Source organism: Apium graveolens, chromosome 10 (genome assembly GCF_009905375.1).
Source record: "Apium graveolens cultivar Ventura chromosome 10, ASM990537v1, whole genome shotgun sequence".
NCBI lineage: Eukaryota > Viridiplantae > Streptophyta > Magnoliopsida > Apiales > Apiaceae > Apium > Apium graveolens.
This window is the reverse complement of record NC_133656.1, coordinates 97,616,419-97,639,725: the sequence shown is the minus strand read 5'-3', so window position 1 is coordinate 97,639,725 and position 23,307 is coordinate 97,616,419. Positions and strand designations below refer to the sequence as shown.

At 33.8% G+C, this 23,307-nt stretch overlaps 2 protein-coding genes across 5 annotated transcripts; one reads left to right on the top strand and one right to left on the bottom strand.

Moving 5' to 3' along the window:
- The first annotated feature begins 4,343 nt into the window (after positions 1–4,343).
- LOC141692991 (zinc finger A20 and AN1 domain-containing stress-associated protein 5-like) lies at positions 4,344–5,177 on the top strand. The gene has a single exon (XM_074497970.1). The coding sequence runs from the start codon at positions 4,559–4,561 to the stop codon at positions 5,003–5,005; it is 447 nt and encodes a 148-aa protein (XP_074354071.1). The 5' UTR covers positions 4,344–4,558; the 3' UTR covers positions 5,006–5,177.
- A 536-nt stretch (positions 5,178–5,713) lies between these two features.
- On the bottom strand, positions 5,714–21,235 carry LOC141692560 (uncharacterized protein At5g08430-like). Of its 4 annotated transcripts, none has more exons than XM_074497436.1 (12): positions 21,093–21,235; positions 17,638–18,319; positions 14,493–14,605; positions 13,568–13,627; positions 12,556–12,606; positions 10,513–10,583; positions 9,841–10,097; positions 9,418–9,681; positions 8,552–8,614; positions 6,733–6,777; positions 6,043–6,190; positions 5,714–5,802 (listed from the first exon to the last, which is right to left on the bottom strand). In XM_074497436.1, coding segments are annotated over exons 2-12 (1,737 nt in total). In that variant the 5' UTR covers positions 18,302–18,319; positions 21,093–21,235; the 3' UTR covers positions 5,714–5,801. The 4 variants fall into 4 exon arrangements, with proteins under 4 accessions (XP_074353537.1, XP_074353535.1, XP_074353534.1 ...); XM_074497434.1 differs by adding an exon at positions 19,977–20,021 and having other exon boundaries at positions 5,714–6,190; positions 21,093–21,195; XM_074497433.1 differs by having other exon boundaries at positions 5,714–6,190.
- Between the last annotated feature and the right edge of the window lie 2,072 nt (positions 21,236–23,307).

Sequence of the window (23,307 nt, the reverse complement as noted above, 5' to 3'; positions counted from 1 at the left end):
TGTGGATACTCCTCTTGATATGAATGTTCGATATTCGTCATTTGATGGTCTTCCTTTGGCGGATCCTACTTTATATCGTACTATTATGGGTAGTCTTATTTATCTCACTGTTACTCGTCCATATATTGCGCATGTTGTTCATGTTGTTAGTCAGTTCGTCACTTTTCCTACTACTGTGCATTGGGGAGCTGTTCTTCGTATTATCAGATACCTTCGAGGGATTCAGTTTCAAAGTCTATTATTTTCTTCTACTTCATCTTTAGAGTTGCGTGCTTATAGTGATGCTGATTGGGCTGGAGATCCCGAGGATCGCAAGTCTACTACTGATTTTTGTATTTTTCTTGGTGATTCTCTAATTTCATGGAAAAGTAAGAAACAAGATGTTGTTTCTCGATCATCTTCGGAAGCTGAGTATCGTGCAATGGCTTCTACTACTTGTGAGGTTGTTTGGTTACGTTGATTGCTTGCATATTTGGGTATTAAGCTTACTCATCCTACTACTCTATATTGCGATAATAAGAGTGCAGTTTATATTACTCGTAATTTTGTTTTTCATGAACGCACTAAACATATTGAGATTGATTTTCATGTTGCCCGTCATCACTTACATCAGGGTACTATCACTTACCTTATGTCTCTTCTTCACTTCAGATTACAGATAGTTTTACCAAAGCTCATTCGATTTCGCGCTTCCGGTTCTTGTCTGACAAACTCTCAATGCTTAATGGTGCAGCATCGTGAGTTTGAGGGGGGTGTTAGAATATATATTTATTATATATTATTAATGATATATTATATTAAGGGTGTTTTCGTAATTTAGCTTGTAACAGTTCATTATATAAATATTGAGACATGTATCCTGATTATTAAGTATTATAATAAAACCCTAGTTATTTATTTTATCTCTCTACTTTTATCACTTTCATAATTTTCTATTTTATAAACTATATTCCATATCAGTACTGAGCATTTGGCTCATGTCATATTCTTAATCTAGCAAGTACTTACGGGGATCTGGGGCTGTGTGGTGGAGAGCTACCTATTTTGTTTATTAAGATTTTGGACTTTTTCATTATCTATACTTAATTAATTATTTAGATATTTCGGCATTTGTATTATTGATTTAAATTGAACGGTTTGGAGATTTAGTATTATTTTGAAGATTTCCAGACCGTTTAATTATTGTTTAGAAATATATTAGTGCTCTGTTTGAAAGTTTATGAATTATAAGTAATATCTCCTTTTATTTTAAGAAGTGGGTATTATGGGTACGAAATAAATTAAAATGGGATATGATGTCTAGATCATAAAGCTCCAGTTGTTTGATCTAAAAAGAGTAACAACAGTGGCTCATTTCAAATTGTTGTTACAATGAACATGTCTCCTATGTGCTACAAGGAATCGATATTACAGATAGAAGGGATTGTCAAGTGCACACATTAGTCACTTAGTTTCATGCTATAGGCGGCTTCTTGTTATCAGTGGAGTTTGTTGTATCCATAGAGGTCCATTATCATCACTAATGGGAACCGGTCAAAATTTGACATCTCATCTTTTATTGTGTATTCTTAGACACACGTTAGAAAAATCGCAGAAAGAAAATACAAATATTGCCGCTATTTCTTTAAGGAGTATCTTGGATAATAGTTGCAATCCTGCAGCCGCAACACCATCATGAATAAGTTGCACGTGTCAAAGTCGTTTAGTCGAGTCGCAAGAAGTTTTAATAGGAGTATCTTCTGCATCATACAAAAGAACCAAGCAGTTTTCTATGTAGGTCTAACATGTTTCGGTTCATCTCATCGCTACTCTGACAAACATGAATATGTTGGCATGCCTGATGTGAAGGCACAAAACTTGATGAAATCTAGGTATTGGCTTGTCATGATTCCTTGGTCTCTTTTCATATATCTTGCGACATAACTGTATGAATTATATTGATAGCATAATCATTGAGATTCATCTCAGATACAAATACTATATCATTCATGTCCATTAACTCTAATCTCTTCATAGTAACTTTATTGTTTACTTGTTTAATGCTTGATTATGTGAATTCTTTGATATATGTAGTGGTTCCTTTGTTGATTGCACTGTGGATGAAGAGGGGAGTAAGAAATTAAAAGAAATGAGAAAATTTTAAAAGAATCTGATGATAAAAGTAAATTATCGATTGAAGTATCAAAAAATGAATTGAACTTAAAGATTGTGAGTCAAGCGAAGTAATTATAAACCTTTTTAAAAAACTGTTACTATTTTTTTTTGGAAAGAAAGTATAACAATTTGTTAGTGGACAAAAAAATTCATAAATAAAACATTGGAATAATCCGAATAGAAAAATAGGCCCATTTCATTTATGTTTATAATTTAGTCACTCGACTTCATCACTAATATTGCCCAAATTTATCCTTCGATATGAAACAAATACACTCATATTAATACAACTTAGCTAGCAAACGGGTTTGATTTGAGGGTAGAAAATCAATTCAAATGGCAACTTGCGGTTTTTCTAAACAATCATATAACGTGTAATTGGTAATTGTGGTTTAAAAAAAATGAATCCGCAACCAAATCGCAAATTAGTTGTTATTTAAAATTTCATCCATGATCGTCCGTATTTTTTGGTTATCCGTAATATATGAATCGGTTGGAGACGGTTGATGCGGTTGAGCGGATTAAATATACAATACTACCACAGTACCACCAACTAGTGGTGAGTATGGGCCGGTTCGGCTCGATCTCCGGATAAAATTGAAAACTAATATTAAAATGAGACAAATTGATGCGCGCAATTCAGAAATAATAATTAAAGTAGTGTTATATGTACTAAAATAACTACCAAAAGATACATGGAATGTTTTAATTACTGAACACATATTAACACATATTGAGTGATATTTATGAGAAAACAACCAATCAAAAATCAACACCTCATATTTTGAGAAAATTTTAGAATATATAACTTGGGACCTCTAAAATTACTCTAATAATTAATACAACAATAGAAGTTATTTTTGCTAAATACAACAATAGAGTTACAACACCGATAACAAGAGTGCATCGGAAAATAACAGGAGTTACAACAAGATAAAGGAAGTGAAAGACAACATTAAAAAGCTAATAGTCCATCTACTCCTGGGAATCAATATAAAATAAAAGTGAACCTGCCAAAAAATTGATGTGAAAACTAAAATATCTTTTTAATAAAATTAAAGTCATTTCCGGAAAAACAAATATTATACATATAAAAGATTTATTATTTTAATTAACTGTTGTGTTCAATTTTTATTGATTTGATTAGGACTTATAACCGGAACTCAACCGGTTAAATCGGATCATTTTTTTTATTTTTCCTATTTTAATTTCAAATATGTTTTATTTGAATCAATTTTTTTCTGATTTAACTCAATTTCGGTTCGATTTTAATTTTAAATCGATTCTTTCTCAGTCCCGCCGCCAACATGAACAAGAGTTTGCTTTCAAAACATGGAAGAAAAAATCATTCCTCCACTCACACCATAGATAACATATTTAATACTTACGTAGCTACAAACTCAATGAATCATTGACAGCCACAAAATGGTTTTAAACCATAAAAATTGCCTAGCTGTTTCTTCATATACATGTCTATGTTGCCCTTTAGAGCTGTGAAGAGCAGGGTGTGGCTTGGATTCTTAATTCCCCTTTCTCTCTCGTAAGATGAAAATTCTAAAAGCATATTAACATACGATTATAGAAAGTCGTATTCGAAACTAAATTATAATTCTGAAAACTTTAATTTTCGAGAGGTAGAAAATTGTTAACTTTTCGATAATAAATATGTTAAAAAAGCTGAATAAAAATTAGAAAAGGCAGTGATAGAATATTAAAAAAAATGTTATTTTGAGAACTGAATTTTAGTTTTCGTAGCAAAATAAACCGAAAAGATAATAATACCTCGCAGAAACTCCCTATTAATGTGCTATTATAAATAGCGGTTTGATTTCTGCAAAAAAAAAAATAGCGGTTTGATGGTCATTTCGTATTTTCAAATCAACTTTGCCAAGTTAACCGCAAAAAAGCACTCGATTTAACATTTCCCTAGAAAAATTAAGAAATGTACATCACAAATCACAGATGAGTCAACCCAGCGAGTATGCATGCACTGATGCACATGTAACTTTCACTCTTGACGGCTAGCCTACTTGACCACCCTCCTCTTCTCTCCATCTTTGATCATTTCTCGTCATCATCCACAACTTGTAATTCAAGGTCATTTTCGTCCTTTCAATCCATCCAACTAACCAAGAAATTGCCTCATACATACGCGTTGCCTCTATTGCTTTTATTTATACTTTTTTCTCGCAATTATCACCGATCCTATTATTCAACATCTCTCTCCCCTATCTCTCTCTCTCCATCGATCTCTCTCATTTACAACCGACTCTATTATTCAACATTACCTCTACCTCTCTCTCTCTCTCTCTCATATAAAAAACAAGGATCTCTCTGTAAACATACATATATTTTACATTTCTGTATAAACATATCATCTTTCTGTTTAATCTATCGTAAAAAGATGGCGCACAATACAGAGAACGAAGAAACGGAGTTCAAAGCCGTACCGGAATCACGAACGCTCTGCATCAACTGCGGCGTCGCCGGAATCTCCTCCGCGAAGATCTGTCAAGTATGTTTCAACGCCACCGCCTCTTCTTCCACGGTTAAAACTCGTAGATCTGTGTCAATCAAGTCACCGGAGGAGATCCGATCAGATCGGAAATCGGAAACAACAGACGACAACGGCGGTTCGATCTCGGTGGTTAAAAAGGAGGTGAATCGGTGCTTAGGCTGCCGGAAAAAGGTCGGATTGACCGGAATTCGATGCCGGTGCGGCGAATTGTTTTGTTCGGCGCATCGATACTCGGATCGACATGATTGTAGTTACGATTATAAAGCCGCCGGGAGAGACGCGATTTTGCGGGAAAATCCGGTTGTTAAAGCTGCGAAGATCGTTAGAATATGATGATTATACATATAACTTATGTATAATTTGTACCAGAGATTGAGCTCGATCTCTTTGTTTTACTTGAAGAAAAAAAATGATTTGAATTTGTTTTGAATTATTTGTACCCATAATTTATTTTCTGTTTAATTATTAAATTATAAATGAAGGTTTGAGTTGAGTTGAAAATTTATATCGTTTGTAGAAATCATTTTGGTATGTACATATAGATATGCTTTCGAGATTCATGTTTAAATTTGATTATTTATCACAACAATTCACACAACAGATTAGAACTCATTTAACTTGTGTAGCTCCATCGTGTCAGGAGAAAAAATTAAAAATTAAAGTTGCTCTCATTTGAGCCAAACTCATGCTCTGGTTAATATAGGTACAATTTTCTTTCCACACCTAGCTATTATTTAATTGATTCGATTCAAACAATGTTCTCATTTAAGCCAAGCTAATCTCTAAAAAATCAAATTTTGTTTGGTCTTCTGTATACGTTTGTACAATTTTGTTTACACGCAAGTAATCATTCACTCAACTCTATTTTCCTTAATATCAGTAACATAGCAGCAGATGAAAGATGCTCTGAATTAGCTTATCTAGAGGTCTAAACTCCGCTACCATAAAAACAAATAATGCCCTGTCTTTCAAGAACTGAGCCCTGTCTTTCAAGAACTGACTGGTGATCATGGCAAGGAACATGTACTAGGTCCAAAGTAATTGAGATGCTAACATGAAAATTTTATTCAAAAAAGGATGAAGAGCATTTGCGCAGGTCCTGGATTCGATTCTTTCATCCCGGGAGTAATCTAAGAGCAAATACTACTTATTAGCTTTATGTTCAAAAAAAAAAAAAAAAAAAAAAGAGCATTTGCCCAGATTTGAGGCTGTAACCTTAATAGCATAAACAGAATCTAATCAGATACACTGATACTGAATCTATACCTAGCTAACTGCGGAACATTAAGCTAATCATATCCTTCAACACCACAGGAGCATGACCAGTTTTCCAAATCAAGAAACCCGGAAAAAAGTAGAGGTCGTCATACCATTTTTTTAGTGTCGCCATCGAGAAAGGGCCCTGGACGATTCCTAGAGGATCCGAATAGTACCATATTTTACTTTCTACATCATCTAAACCTTCCTCTTCACTGTCATCATCACTTAGTTCAATCACATCTGCTGCATGTTTATCTTCTGCACCACATTTCACAAATATGCAAATGCTCGTCAGCACATAATAATATAATAAAGTTTTAAGGATGTGTTGGAAAGTGAAATGCCGCTTATAAAAAAGTAAGGCTCCACTGAAATGAATCTATGTCTATAACAAGAAATTAAGAATGTTGAGATAATTAGTAGAAGCTTAGCCGATGCTATGTCAAGCAAATAACATTCACAAAGTCAAATGACAAAAGCTTCCGAACACTCATGACCGCCTGCATTCTTTGAATGCTACTTTGTATCAACTACCAAGTAATGAACAAAGATGAAAAAAATTAAATTATAAATCAATAAGAGTGGAAGCAACAAAATAGCCTCTTAATAGCTTGACTCTCATTATTAAAACAAAGTCACCAGCTAACACGAGTCAAAATGGTCGCACTGCAAGATTCTCGTTCAAATAGTAATTGAAAAATACCACAGAAGTTTTCTCAGTTGATCAATTTGTACAACTGTAATTAGACCAGTACATACTTCAGATACATCTAATAACAAAAACAATAGCAAAGACTCACCCATGTTAATATCCAGCTTTTCCACTTTGATGACACCAAACACACCTGAAAAAACAAGAAAATCCAAATTTCCTGTTATTTATTTGTACTGGTCTAATATAGCTCACACGTGAGAAATCACAAACCAGGAACAGATATACTCGCTTGTTTGCCAAGCTAGGCTAGATATTCCGAATTACACTGTTCATTCTGGCAATTTGTTAATAGTAATTATATGCATTCACACTATTCCAAGCTAACAGTAATTCCTTACGGGCCAACCCTCAACAGCATTAACAGGGTTGTCAATTTTGGGTAATAGTCGCGTTTGTGTCATCCTATTATTAGGTCACCAAAACCCGACCCGACCCGGAACGGGTTAAAAATTACTAGGTCCTAACTCTACCCTAGATAGCTTGTGTTAACCCGACACGACCCGAATATCACCTAATTTCAACATTCTCCACTCTCCAAGACCAGCATATAACTACAATTATCATCGTCAAAATACACTTCAAAAAACTCATATAATCATTAATTTCTTAAAAATCCAAAACGTATATGTGAACATATGTATATGTATATAGGCGGTTGTAATTGAGGTACATCAAGGGTGCGCTGGGACGATCTTTGTGAAATCTGGTTAATCTTATCATGAAGAAAAACTGCAAAGAAATCTACATATATAAAGCTATGACATCCCAGGATGTGGTGTAACGTGCAATTATGACATGGTTATACAGCTTGAAGATGTACATATAAAGAGGTACCTGAGAAGAGCAGCAAGATACTAGATTCGTGAGAGAGGGAGGCAGACAGAGAACAGAATGAAAACATTAGGTATTATTAGGGTTATAAGATACAATCATTTTGGGCCAGGCTTTATAAGTTTGTTGGACCAGCCCATGCTGGCCTTTATTTGTTACTGCTTAGTTAATAAAATGATATGAATCATATATTTAATTTTTTTGGGTCAATTTCAGGGTTTTCTGGGTTATTTTTGCTCGACCCAAACTCAACCACGGACATAATAAGAGTACTTACTAGAAGTCCCCTATCTCTATAAAGGAATAATTCCATTATTGCTCATTAATAATAGTCGAATCAACGGCAGAGAATAAAATAGGGACTCTGATCAAACACTGTTGATGAAGTAATCCCAAAAACTTCTACTAAAATCCTATACGACTTTTAATTGAAAAAGACTAGACACAAATAAAATAGGCAATGACACCTTAAGGGAATGTTACGATTGGAACAGACAGGAATAATAAGGCCTGTTCTTTTTGCCCGTTTTTATCTCTATAAAAGTAAATCATACTATCCTACTTCAGTCTAGTATTGAAAGTAAACGCCTACAAATTCTCGCAAGTCTGTATAGATATATAGTACGTACTCTTATTACTATGTATATTTGAGTACATTTAAATAAAGGCTCTTCCTGGCCTTTACGCAACTTAATTGCTTATTTAATTAGATTTCATATCTGGTCAATCCAACAGAATTCATATACTTTGAGATAGAATTCTTATATTTTTATATTAGTTTTAACATGATTGAGGTAGGTTTTATAGGTATTGCTGAACAAACCATATAACAATTAAACACATGTCACGCACATGACCTTCTCCAGCAAAAGGCAACAGAAGTACAATTTGTGTGACTAAAAAATTGGATATTTGGATCCAATATGATAGGATTTATACTTGGACTTCTCTGTGACACTGCCAGAGTCCGAATTGGACGCGCATTCTGACTTAAACCAATGTCATCAACTACTAAATTGTACGGACAGTAGTAAATCGGATTGAATTACAGGAAAAATAAAGAATAATCTAACCATTTGTCTCCTTTATATATGTAGCGCCATTGCTGTAAGCTCGGTTGCCTTCTCTGCCAACATCTGCAGATGACAGAATGCATCAAATTATAACAGTGTAGAATGTTGAACCCCCTAAATGTTGTATGTTTAACTTCCATGGCCCAAAAAGCTTTCATTGTCAGATAAAACAGTGTAGTACAGGAGCTCCAAACTTAAATATGCAATCAAAAGTTATGGTTTGCATTTATAGCATTGCATTTCGCTTTAATCACGAACTTCAGCTTTATATCATAGAATATATGTGGATTTATCCTATCATCAACACAGTGAAAGTGAGGCCACACATTCCTGTGGAGTTGAGTCATCACAAGTACGAAATCCGTAGTATGTTTTACTCTCACCAGTAACACGCAAGTAAATTGGTAGTAAAAGCTACAAGTATACAACACGACAGACCTATGAACCCTAGAAAGATCTCTACCTCGACAATGTAAGGTTATATATATATGGTCCGATGTGGATCCACAATATATATGACACATTGACACGTGATTGTATAACCTCTGGTTTATTTAAAAAAGTAAATTTAAGGTTGCTAAACATATGAGCATAAGAATCTGTACGGAATACTGAATTGCAATGACATAAAAGTTACAACACTCCGAAAAACTTAAACACCTCTCCTGAGTCCTAATTAACAAGTTACTCCGCTCCTGGTCCCCAATGATTATCAACATTTATCCATTACCAGGGGAAATAGTATAATTTGGAAAAAATAAGCAACTAAAATATCATATATACAGAACGGAGAATGAAATTTGATGCATTACCAGATGTATACTGAACTGTTCTGTGCAAAGAGTTGAGGTCAGGAAAGTACGCACCTGCAGCACTGGCACCACATAAGTTATTGTTTGGCAGACAGTTATCTGCTTCAGCATCAGAAGGTTTATCTGCTGAAGTCCTAGCAATAGTTATCTGTGTTGAACAAAATATCCTGTTCCTTTCATCTTCTGCAGATTCCATCAAAATAGCATCATGAGTTATATCTGCCCAAGTCCCAGCAAAAGTTGACTCTGGTGAACAACGCATGTTACTCTTTTCATCTTCTGCAGGTTTCTGCACAATAGTTTCTGACTCTCTCTGCCCTGCAAGTATATATGGAAAAGTTAAGCAACAAGACTTCATTATGTAATAAAAAATGTGTTTCTATGTCGCTGAGGGAGGGGGGGGGGGGCGAGGTAATCTATTTCCTTATGCATACTGTATGATTCTGTCAAAAGAGTTGAGGTCATGCAAGTGCAAACCTGCAGTATCTGTACTACAGAAGTCATCATTTGACAAACTTTTATCTGCTTCGATATCAAAAGGTATATCTCCTCGATTCCCTACAATATCTAATTGCGGTAAACCACAAACATCGTTCTTTTCATTTTCTGCAGGCTCCTGGACAATAGCTTCTGGCTCTAGCTCTTCTGCGAATACATTAGGAACCTCACGCAATAACCTTTCCTGTTCAGCTGGTTTCTTTAGCAGCTCTCTCCTTTCCAGGTAGTCAAATAGCGTAAGCCATGGTAAAGTCAAGGATTAAATGATGTTCAATGGCAGGTTTACAGGTATAGCTAACACAAACAAGATGCCAAAAGAAGTAAGGGAGAGAAGAGGTGTAAATCGATGTAGCAACCCCAATAAATTCTAGCATCAAAGCTAAATGTAACGCCTGGATCCACAAACTATAACTAATTGTCATGCCAGAAGTTTCTAGTAAATTGTGTCGGGCAAGTCTGGAGTGTGTTCCTGTAACAAAAACAAGCCTCTGTCATAAAGTTCGTAGCAACACGCCAAATTAGGGGCTGAATAGTAATTATTTGTCCCTTGTATCAGGTGACTTTAATACTGAAATCATGACAGAAAATGTATAAGCAAGCAACCATCCAATATTTTCAGATAACATGCATTTATATGTATAGAAAGGATATTCTTTTCTCCATCCCTTTTCATTGGCACGATCTATGAGGTTTTGTAACAAAGAGAGTTCTTTGGCAATCCCCTGCAATGTTAAACTTGACTTTAAAATTTAAAGCACTTCACTGACCAACAATAACAAGTCAACAACACAAAAACATTGTTGTGGAAACAATGCATTACAGATATACATAATTTACAGATTATAGTAAGGCAAAAGAAAAGTATCTCTATTTATACATGTAAATCTTCTTTTCTTAGAGCATTGTTTTTAATCTTGGAAAAGAATACTCAAATGGCATGTATTTGCAGCATAACCTATAAGTTTGATGTAAATTTAAGGAAGTATGGAAAAATATATTCAAGAAGGCAGAAGAAGATTTCAGAGAGTAATCAAGTTCATGATTAAGTTAATTGTAAGCAGTCCTAAATCTCTTCCTAAGAGACCTATAAATACCTGTATTCATATTTGTTTGAGTTAGAGTTGAATAGCTTATTTTTTACTTTTCTTGGCCGTGAGACCTAAGCAATCTAGGTGTGAGGCCCAGCTTATACTCCCTTTACTTCATATTTCAGTTTATTTTCTCTCAGTATGTTCTACTTATTCAGATTCCTAATTGTTCAGTATTAGTCTGAAGCGCTGAGATTTAAAGATCCTGCATTAAAGTCTGCAACCAATTAAGACGAGAGACATTTTTTTTTAAAACAGAAGGTTATTGATGTTCTTGGACGGGAGATGTTGGTAATAATGTTCTGTGATATCAAGGTGTGCATAGATACACATATGCTCAGTTAATCCTAGAAAACCTCAAATGCACTTTTCAACTTCAGCCAAAACAATTGTTAATACTACATAGATATTAATATTGTGTAATTCAAAATTGCTTATTACAACATGTAGTGCACAGGATTCAGTGACATACTCATCAGCCAAAAAAATTGATCTGATGATATTAAATTAGTACACTTGTCCAATGAGAACCAATCTGAACGAAACAAACCCATCCCAGGTACACGTCTGATAACCATTGCTCCATATGTGTGTGTGTGTGCGCAAGCATTTATTTGCATTCTAAGCACATGTAATTAATGAATAACGGTCTTTCTAATGTGTGCCCAAGGGCACACAATAAACACTAAATTTTATGGGTTTGGTGCATTTTTATTGGTGGAGTTGTTGTAAATGCAGGGGGTCCATCAATATTTATGATTAGAGGACCAATTAAAATGCACCAAACTCATGGGAATTAGTGCTTATTGTGTGCCCTTGGGCACACATTAGAAAACCCGAATGAATAATTCAGTAAAAAGGGAGTTTTTCTTTAACATTGCCTGATGCGAGTCAACACAATCCCATTAGTTTAAACATGAAAGCCAGACTTTCTTCTTTGCCAAGTATTGATTAACTTTTTATAACAAAAAGAATTAAAGACAGTGATGTCTATCTCACATGTAATAACAGTTGATTTGAGAGTTCAGGATGGCTTAGTAGTAATTGGTTAACGCTCTCCCCACCTCATCCAGTCCTTTGAAAAGGTCATAGGCTGGAATCTGGAATCTACATTCCCCCACCCCTTACACTTCAAAACTCATTATATTGAAAAACATAAAATTACCCAAAAAAGAAAACATTTTCTTGAACTTTTGTTCCTAGAATATATAAAGATCTACCAACAAACTCAGTTTCTACTCCTGTGCTACCAAATTGAAGGGAAAAACAAGACCCATATGTATCTCAGCTTAGGAAAATAATGACTAAAAAATTGATAACCGTAAAGAAGTACATTTTATAATTAGGGAATAACAGACAAGCACAAATGGAGGAAAAACGGGGAAAGAAACAAATAACTAACAATAAAGACCTGACTTGGAACATCAATGTCGATCTTGTGAGTATTTAGAAACCTAAACACCCTACTGACAATGGGAACCGTCAACAGTGGTCCTGACCAACCCAGGCCCAAACTATTTCAATGATTAAAACATAGAAAATAAGACAAGTTTCTTTATTTCCAAAGCTTAAGAATAAACTCCTTAGATAAAATCAAAATACATACCTGCTTGGTTATAACTTCATGCAGGACATGGGCCTTCCTTTGAAGCTCCGTCTGTTAAATAGATACAGAAGTAGACATTTAAATATGACTATAGTCTAATTAATAAACCAGGAGATAATTGGTCAAATCAGGTCTCTTTTAGTATCTTTGTCTTTAGATATAATCGCTTCATCTTTCTTCTTATATTATCAAGTATTCACACTATCATACATAAAAAAATCTCAATAATGAGTCATACTACAATCTTAATACATACAAAATCTAAAAATGTATGAATGCAAAATGCATGACTCGCCAGTAAATACAATGAAAATGTATAACGATTAGAGCAAAATGCCCCCAATTACGTAATTATGGGAGTTACATGACTATGTAGTGTATTTTAATGATACAATTAGTAAATTAATTTTTAATCAAGTTGTGTAATTACAGATGTAGCCTTCATGATTAACATAAGAAACCTTTGTACTTACCTAACTTGGGTGAATACGTACTTGTACTCTGACGATTATTTAGTTTTAAAAAAAAGTATAATGCTTTAAAACTGAAACATAGAACAAAACTTAATGATTAATGAAAAGTAAAATATATTTGTAGTACATTACAAGTAGGCAAGTAGCTAAATGATGTATAGTAGTAACTTTATACTAAGAAAATAGCACTTGAATACAAAATTTTAAGAGTAAAGCTTGTAATATTCCTATGACTGATAAACCAATACTTTCAGGTCCACGAACAACGCCAATGCACAATATGATCAGCAGCACATAACAAAATTGAAGCACACTGAAAAAAATTAAACTCATCCCAAAATTACTATAATCTTGAGATTTAAAAATATGACAAAATACTATATTCAAAGAAATCGACTCAAGTTTGGCTTTAGTCAAAATATAGATTTTGTATCGAGTGAAAATTCTTCTATCCTATTAAAGTATAGAGTAATAGAACTTGGCTTACGTAAGTAAGAGAATGATCTTTTATGAGAAAAGAAGAAACATAACAAACTTACAACAGTTGGCCTATTGGAAGAACCAGTTTTTATTCTTTGAAGCAAATCCTCACATTCTTCCTGCAAAGAACAATGCAAGGTTCCAACGAAAAGAATATATAAGTAATGAGGACTTGGAACACTCTCTATCCTATGATAAGGTCACACGTAATAATTATAACTGTTAAAAGACCACCCCCCCCCCCCCCCCCGCGCTATATACGTATATGCATGCTTAAATCCTTAAGATTTCATTTAGCCGGAGAAAACCCACTGCAGCATTCATACCCCCAAACCCAATGGCCAACAGAGGCAGCTAGTCTAAGATACATATCTTGTATATTTCATTAACTTTCAGACACCAGCCCCTTGTCCCCCCTCTCCGCGCGCCCCTTCCTCTCTTTACATATATCATTGGTTTTAATTAAACATTTCAACACAGACTACGTAGCCGCAAATATACATGTTCATGATCTTTTGTTTTAACCAACTTTTCTCGGCTATTTGCAAATTATCAAGAAACAACATAGCAGCAGTCAGTTGTGTATCTGTGCTTCATGTGTAAATGGAAACAGCCAAGTAACTTAATAAACCTATAATGATTTATAACAAGCTTTTCATAAAAAGAGGTTATGACTTATGATTTAAAGGGAAAAGGAAACAAATATGGTTAATTAGTCAAGTCGTCACCTTGCAACATAGTTTTAATATTAGAGGTTGCACTATTGAGGATAGATCATAAAAAACAACCCATCATTATCCTTTCACTCTGACTAGTACAAAACTAAAATATGTAACTTTAGATAAAGCGCTAAGCAAATTAATCTTATAAACAGTTAACATTTAGGTAGCATAAAAATTGCATTAATATGAAATAAATTGACAAGGCAAAAAAATGGTTCAGCATCATAATGTTAAATTTATTTGGAAGGAACAGTGACCAGACCGTTTTGAAGTTTTCATTTGATAGCATGGAAACAGGGATCTCTTTCATCAGATGCGGTACTTGAAGAAAGTACCCTGTACTAACATTACCATATTCAGGGTCCTTTCTTACACCTGGAGAAACGTCAAAATAAGATAAACATATCCAATCCATGATGAATACATAGTTACAACTTTCAAGCAGTTAAATAGTGAAATGGTTTACATGAAAAGGGCGCATATAACTGAATATATGAAGGAAGAAAAACTTTAATTGAAGCTAATTATCTGGTTTCTCCGTGTCATTCTAGATTTTATGGAAAAAGATTCAAGTGAAATGTGTTGATATAGAAAGAAATTGTTACATGATTATATAATGATATAAAAGCAACATAAACAGAAACAATATATTCTTAAGACAGATCTCTGCATTACTAAAATTTCAAAACTATAATACCACGGGCTAGGCAAGTCAGTATACATATTTCCTAGTACATCTTATTCTCTCTCTCTCTCTCTCTGTTTGCCTCGCTGAGTTTGAGATCTGGATTAGTACGTGCAGCAACAGCTAACTTTCCTGTACCTCAGAATCTAGTCATGCATTTAACCTTCTGTGTAACTTGAGTCCTTGATTCCTAGAAAGTATAATAGAACATCACCCAAATTTTCTAATCTCAAATTCTCTTCTTTGTCATCTTCTTAAGCATTTGCCCTCCCTCTCGCTGTAATTTGTCATAAAAGTCACCAGCATACAGCAAAAAAGTAGTGACTAACTTACATTTTAGGCCTATATATAAACTATCCAGCTACAAGCACTCATATGCAAATTGTCCAAGCCAAACCATTGATAGACCTAAAACAGAGAGTGTATCGAGCTTATATGTTTGCAAACATTTACCATCACATTAAGGTAGATCTCTTCCAAATTACTGTGCAGAAAAAGAAATCACAACAAATTGCTCGTAATTGACAACAAACCATTACTATGTCCATATAAGTGAAGCGAATCAAAACTACATTTTCACGTATATCTCCTCACAAATATGGGCTTGTAACTATCCATATGACTTCTATTCAATTGTAAGACCTACTTGCACGATTGCGTACTGCAGATTTTTCACAATCATTTATTTTCCAATCACTATATATCGCCAACCGTAGCGGTTTCTTCACTCCACCTCAAAACATCTCAAAATTATGTATACACGTAAGATTTGCCTTTCCTGCCTATAATGCTACCTTATTGATGGCGAGAGTTTCTATTAAAATTTCATGTAGTACAATGGGTAACTGAGGATCCTCTTTGCTATTTCTAATGACAACATGACCTTGATCACTTACAGATTTATGCATCTACCTCATTTTTCAATCTTAAGCGTTCAAATTTGATCTTGTTTAACATTATAATCTCCATCTATTTCTTTTGAATAACCTGTTGGTTTCTACTTCTAGTAGTAGGTCAAGATGTTTACCGCTCTGTTAGAGAATGTTCCGGATGGTGAAGGATTTGAATTGGACTCGAATGCTTCAACAGAGATGGCGAGGTTCTTTTTTGGATTTCGAAGGTACCAACTCAATTAGCACACTTTATGTTGGAACAATAAAAGCATTAATCATATCTTTAACGAGTCAAAAAGTCTCCACACAAAGACAATGCTTATATAACATGTGACTTTGTGCCTAAAAAATTATGTCAATAAACGTAAAAGATAATTAGTAGGTAGATGGTAACAACAATATACTTCTTGACATGGGATTAGCCCTAGGATATAAAATGAATAGCCAACTTGACATGGAGCAAAGTCCAAAACAAAAGCAACGCATTCAAATTCCTCACATAAATAATGCTCTGCTGATCAGGATCAACTGGGAAACGCCTCCTTTAGTGTTCAGAACCTCCACACCACTAAAAGGCAGTGGTCAACTGATTATGTAACAGGCTCCTCAACCAACAATAGGTTATAACATATATTGGTGGAAAGAAAGGCTCGACTGTGTTGGCAAACAGTCTTTTTTTTCTTCTTTTGCCAACTCAAACTGTCTTTTTATCTTTATACAATACAAGAAAATTCATGGAAATGTTTTTGCAAATTTAGATAAAATTGGTGAGGAGTCACAAACGAACAATATTGACTTGCAACCTTGCACCGAGTCTAAAACAAAGGAATTCCTGTTATGCGCATTCCAATCATTTTATTCACTGGAAACAGCAATCTTAGGAAAGCATGCCACTTATCTTTTTCAACAATCAGAAGACCCCCATCCCCCTCATTTTACAATCTCCTACAAGTTCTAGTGCTAAGACTTAGCTTGTTTGTACAGAAGTAGACTTGCTTCAATTTCTTTATTGCCCACCTCAAATTTCCCACTCTTTGCCTTTAGTGGCTAGCCACTTGCTCCTATGCTTGGTTTAGATAAGCCAGAGAGCGTCATGTTTGTCCTATCATGTACAGATTTCATATTTGTCTTCCGTCTCTTGTATTGCCTATTTGGATTGCACAGTTGCATGCAATGTAACTCGTTCCAACACACATTTCATTGGGGTTTAAATATATAGAGAGAGAAAAGAAAGGAGGGTCAGAAATGGGATATAACTCGGAAAGAAGGCATTTTAAGGTTGATCAAGTAGGACAGAGAAGTTAAAGACCGTCACTGGAATATCAGAACTAAACTGAAACTACCTAAAGATCTCAGCGAGGGAGGCCATAAAATTTTCAGATTTTAGGTAGGCAGGATGAGGTTCTATCCACATGGGAGAAACATATACATGGTTATATAATGATTAACCAACTCACCAAGCAGCAAGCTAAATCTTCTGGAAAGATATATATATCAGTAGAATTTCTCACCTATTTCCTAACTATCATCCCTTTATTAGAAAAGTAAACAATGTTCCAAAATTATATACCCAAAAGTGGGGGGACAAACATCTAGCTTCCATCATTCATCAATTAGGACATCATAATGATAACATTAGCAGAGTCCTATACTCCTATTTAATTTTAAGAGTTCCTTTGCATAACTTGGGTTGGTGCTGTTTTCCAGCTGTGCCTTATGAATCAAGCGAGTGTTGTGAAAGATTATACTAAGTGAAAGTACAAGCAGTACTTGGAAACACAACATATAGCATAAGAACCAAACACCTATATACAAATAATAAACAGTACCTGTAACTTGAAGAAGCTGATGGGAGTTTTTCTGGGAGAAGTCACGTGGGTCAGATTTAATCCTCACGTAGCTTCCCACTACTTTACTCTCAAATGCTACAGGATCCTTCAGAAGCTCTTGAATCAAACTTCTCGTCAAATAAACAAGCTTGATATTTTCAGGAATTATAGACGCAAAGCAGCTTTTTGGAGTCTCGGGAACCTTTTTTGAGCTCACGGCAACTTTAGTCCCCAGAACCGAAGCTTTTCGCTTCCGAGACGCTGTCCTATCAATTTCGTCCTCCTCAGAATTGGCAGAATCTTCATCCTCTGATGACTCATCTCGGTTTTCAGCAAGGTGTGGAAACAGCAATTCATAAATTTTTATGCGAAGCACAAACTTCTTTCCAAACAGATAATGAAGCCATCTATCACACTCGACTCTCTTTTTCTTTGATGGATTAATAAGGTTATTTTTGCTGACATATTCATTGACAATGGTTGTCAACTCCTGTTGAGAAATCTTCTTGTCAGTATCCTTGCCAATTTCATGTAAAAATTCAATAAGGGGTTTTGATCCCCACCCATCATATTCCATCTTCTTCGTTTTAGCTATTCTCTTTGACTTTGGAGGAACATAAAGTTGATCATCGGAGTCCTCCTTCCAAAAATCTCCCTTTGCCATGTATTTCACTTTGTAACCCTAAAATGAAGGACAGGCAAAAGGGTATTGAGATAAAGGTGTAACCGAAGTACAATTATATGTATAATATACTCAAATCACCATAGAAGCTCTTACGCAATCTCCAGTTAGTAGTAAAAGAAGGCCTCAGGTTTTGAGCAAATAATAAAAGAAATAATTTAAATGAGACAGTTATCCATCTACTAATTAATTCAGAATAAAAGCACATTTCAAAAAGAACAAGTTATGGGAGTATGGCTAAGCATTATTAGATCCTATTACAAGAAACAATCACTAAGACTTACCTTGTCCACCAGGGAACAATATTACTCTATCACTTCACATTTTTAATTTTCAATTAAGTGCAACAAACAGAACAAGAAATAACGGAATACAGTCACAAACATATCAGACCACATATAAATCAAGCTAAAATCATATCCATCATGCCACATATGGCTATAACAAGTAACTCATGTACCTCAATTCGATCTATAGAAATTTAGGGTTGGCGGGGACCTGCGACCAAGCCACAATCTAAGTTTTACAATGGGGTGGAGCAATTTAGGTACCTAAATCTAAGCGACGCTAAATAGGGCGGCCCTGCCCTCTTGACATGGGGAATTGGGCTGTCATGGGATAACTATTTTGGGCCGTGGCAAGGTTTACATCATCCCCGCAAGAAAAACCTACCCCTCGATATTTATTTGCATATAATAAGCCCACAGTAGATATTGGCCCAGAAATGAATATGTATAGCTTATGCACTATACAGAAAACAAAATCATTGTGAGTTTTACATTGCAAAAAGCACCAAAAAGAAAGGTATGTTGTTACATAAAAGAAATGTGCATGCATATAATAAGATATCTCGGATGAATTGATAGTAATTTGAGATGCAGCTTTAAATGGATAAAATAATATATATATATGTATATATGTATATATATACACATATATATACTTAGTATCCCATTTGAGTACAATAGAAAGCTAAACTCCACTAACCAGCCAGTCAAATATGCTCTAAATATTGTTGAAATACACAAGTCCCATAATATATATATACACATACACACTACGACATCAAACTAATTTATCATACTCCTTCCGAAACAAAAAACTGTGATTTGCCTCCCTATGCAATACTCGAGAATAGAACATTTATATTTTCTTCACTTAACTGCTCAGGAATCAGGATAGATGCCTCTAACAAAGCTAAAGACAACAATGAAACATGGAGTATACTCCATTAATTTCATCTAACCTAACTTTAACCTTAAAAGGTTCACCAATCAACATTTTCCATTTCTAAAGATTTCAAAAGCACCATCTAAGAGCAAGTCCAACAGTTTACCAATATGAGCAACTTATTTAATTAGGAAATTTAGTGCTCCAAGAGGGTCCTAGTGATTCCCTAAAACACTTGAAAAGTCATCTCATTCCTATTCCCATTCCCTATTTCGTTATTATCATTATATAATTCATTTCCCTCCATTTCCACACTTCTTTTCCCATTCTCATTCAAATTAATTATTAAAATAATAATAGGGAATGAGTATAGGTATTGTTGGAGTCGATATTCAAAACAATGTTCCTAAATCACCAGTAGTCCTTATTTTATAATATTTATAGGGAACAAACTAAGACACTGTTAAACTTGCTCTAAAACACTAACCTCCGAGGTGCTTCAAGAAATTCCTCTTAAACAAATAATTTTTACCTAATTGAAAGGCAAATACAACAAAAATGTATCACAAACAAATACTCAGAAATACATTAAATTAGAAACATGCACAAGAAACAAACAATAATAAAGGTCAATAAATCAGAATATCAATATAAAAATGTAAAAAACTATGATTCCGATATATACACACCATAAAGAGAAAGAAGAAGAAAAGTTCTTATCAATGTAGTTTAACTGCTGATTGAAACCAACGAGTATGCATACATATTAAATAACACACAATGTGTGCATGTGTATACAAACATGAATGAAATAATAGGAAATTCATCCCAATTTAAGCATTTGAGCAAACTGGAAGCTACAATCCACAACCAGTAAAACACGCTCAAATACAAGAAATATTACTATAATACAGGAGGTTCATACATATATACCAAAAAGGCAAAAACTAATTTATCACAATTCTTCCAAAACATGTTCCCTGGACAGAACTTATCACTTAATTTCCAGCATTCTACCCTCCAGATACCCCTATTCTGTTAAAATTACAAAACAAGAGGTCGAGGGTTCGAACCTCACTCGAACCAAAAAAAAAAACCTAACTTAAGAAAATACAAATCAGAACCGAAACATATTTCCACCAAACAACTACAGCTAAAATTCCTCACCAACAAAAAGAATACGAAAATATTATAATTTTTCTCCACAAAGAAAACTAGGCCAAAAGGCTCACTAAATCGTCATTTTTTCCGAAATTTCCACAAACACGCAGCTAATAAAAAAAAGCTCTGACAAAAATCAACAAAATGCATCAAAACATAAAGTCACAAAAACAAACAATTTACCTAATTAGAAGCCAAAAAACAACAAAAACACATTAAATCAACTACATGCAATAGGAAACAAACACATACACAAAATTAAAAATTCAAAAAATCACAAAAAATATCTCAATAACAACGATTCAATAAACACACACATATTATAACTATATAGCTTAAATGCGTGAAGATATGTAACTCAAACACATACAAAACAACTATGTGTGTGTATGTATGTATATAAACACGAAACAGTCGGAGAGTAAAGTGAGTGAGGTTTTACCGGAAAATCAGCCGGAGAGTGTCGGTATCGCCGGCGAGAAGTGAACAGTTACGATACAAACATGAAAGTAGAGTAATATTTACTGTTCTAATATTTGGGGGAATTAAATGTGTTGTAGTGTACGATCGTTAGTTACTGCACAATTCATGTTCTTTGTTTTTTGTTTTGTTATATTTTTTATTTTCGAAATAAGAAAAATAATTAAGTAAGTGATTTTATTTCCAAATTTAACAAGTAGGTTAACAAAATACAATAATAACCGATGTGTACATATTTAATGAGATGTTTAATTATGAGAATAATCAAAATTTATTTAAACATAGGTTTATATTGCTCATCTATATTTTCATGTTCTAAAAAGAAAATTATGTATCTTAATAGAAAGATTTTTTTATGTGGATACTCTAATTACAATTTTAAAAAATAAAGATGCAATTGTGATATTCAATTAGATTTTAAATGAGATCAATTGTAAAAAATAATAATTATAGAGGATGATTTTGAAAGATTGGACTTTAAGACTATTTTAAAAATTGAAATTAATGTGTTTAAGGACAATTGTTTTAAAAATATGCCTTAAAAGACATAAAGTGGGTATATTATACATTTACACTACCTAAATTACAAATTTACTTTTAAAATAAGATAAATTTTAATTTTTGTAAGTAATTACAAAAAAATATAAGTTAGCATTTAATAAAACAAATGAAACAACATGTAATCTTCTAAATAAAAGAATGAATTTAATACATTAATTCCTCGTTTTCTACATTTTACTTAATAAATAAATTAAAAAAACATTTTTTTGCCGGAGGAAAAAGGAAAGCAGTTTTCAGAAAATATTGCAAAACACCATCGGGACAAATCCCAGACTGCGTATACAACCAGGTTGAAAAACATATAACATATTTGAAACAATTAGTTGATTTGTTTACTAATCGTTTAATACACAAAATTTAAAAAAAATAAACTAAAAACGAAATCAAATACATCCCAAACGATCCAAACTACACTAACATCCCTAAAAATAGCAGCATAAACCGAGATTGTAGGAGCGGCATCCCATCTATCTACATATCGAATATCAGTTATAAACATGCCGGAAGTCTAAACCCCCCCCCCACGGATGAACAATCTTTCGTCGTGACAGGTGAGCTCTTGTAAAATGAGAACTTTCTAGTACCCAAAAGCATCAATAAAATCATTCTTAACAGATCCAACGCCGAATAAATTCAAATATAACTAAACAAAAACATGACAAAATACCCCAAAATAAGAGACAAAATAAACACTTCAAAAGAAGAGACATACAAATACCTAAGAATTGGGTTTTATTGAAAGAAATGCAATGAAAACGAAATAAAAACATAAGGATTGGGGGTTTTCACCAAAGGAACCCCATTGAAAACCCCTCGGCTAATTTAGAAAGCACCGAAATAAAGGATGACAAGCGTTTCTTCAAATCATAGAAAAGAGTTTTTCTAGGGTTTTTTCGAATGGATAATAATTAAAGAACATAATTTAAAGATGTAGAAACATTTTTTTTTGACAACTCAAAGTTACCATCTTTATTAAAGAGTATTCAAATATCTATAGCAACAACTTCCTGAAATTTATTTTATAATAATGTTTCTTTTAACGCTTTGTAAATCCTAACTCTAAAATTTTAAAGTTCGAATAATAATACAATGAATGAAAAAAGATATGAACATTGTTTCCTATTAGTTAAACATCAACTACATAAATTGTTGAATATATTTAAGATGTCATGTCTAATATGTTTTATGTTTAGTTCTCAGATCTTAACTAACAGGAAATATCAGTTCTTACTGGAATCAGGACTTACTGGAAGTCAGAACTTAAGGATATCAGAACTTAGATTATCAGAAGATAATATCAGAAGATGGATATCAGAACTTAAGTACTGGAGGACTTACAGTTAAGGAAGGAAGCTGATTTACAGGAAAGAAGATCGAGACTAATACAAGAAGAAGATATGCAAGGAAAGAGTTCGAGGGCTAGAAGAATTATAAGATATCTGGTTGATATATTTTAGGAGACGAAATTATATTTCATATCAACTAGAAGTTATCTTATAACTGCGTGTCTATATAAACACAGACATAGGTTTACTTTATAAGAGTTACGATCATCGAGAAGATCATATAATTGTAACCTAGCAGCTCTCGTGATATTTATTCATCACTGAGAGAGA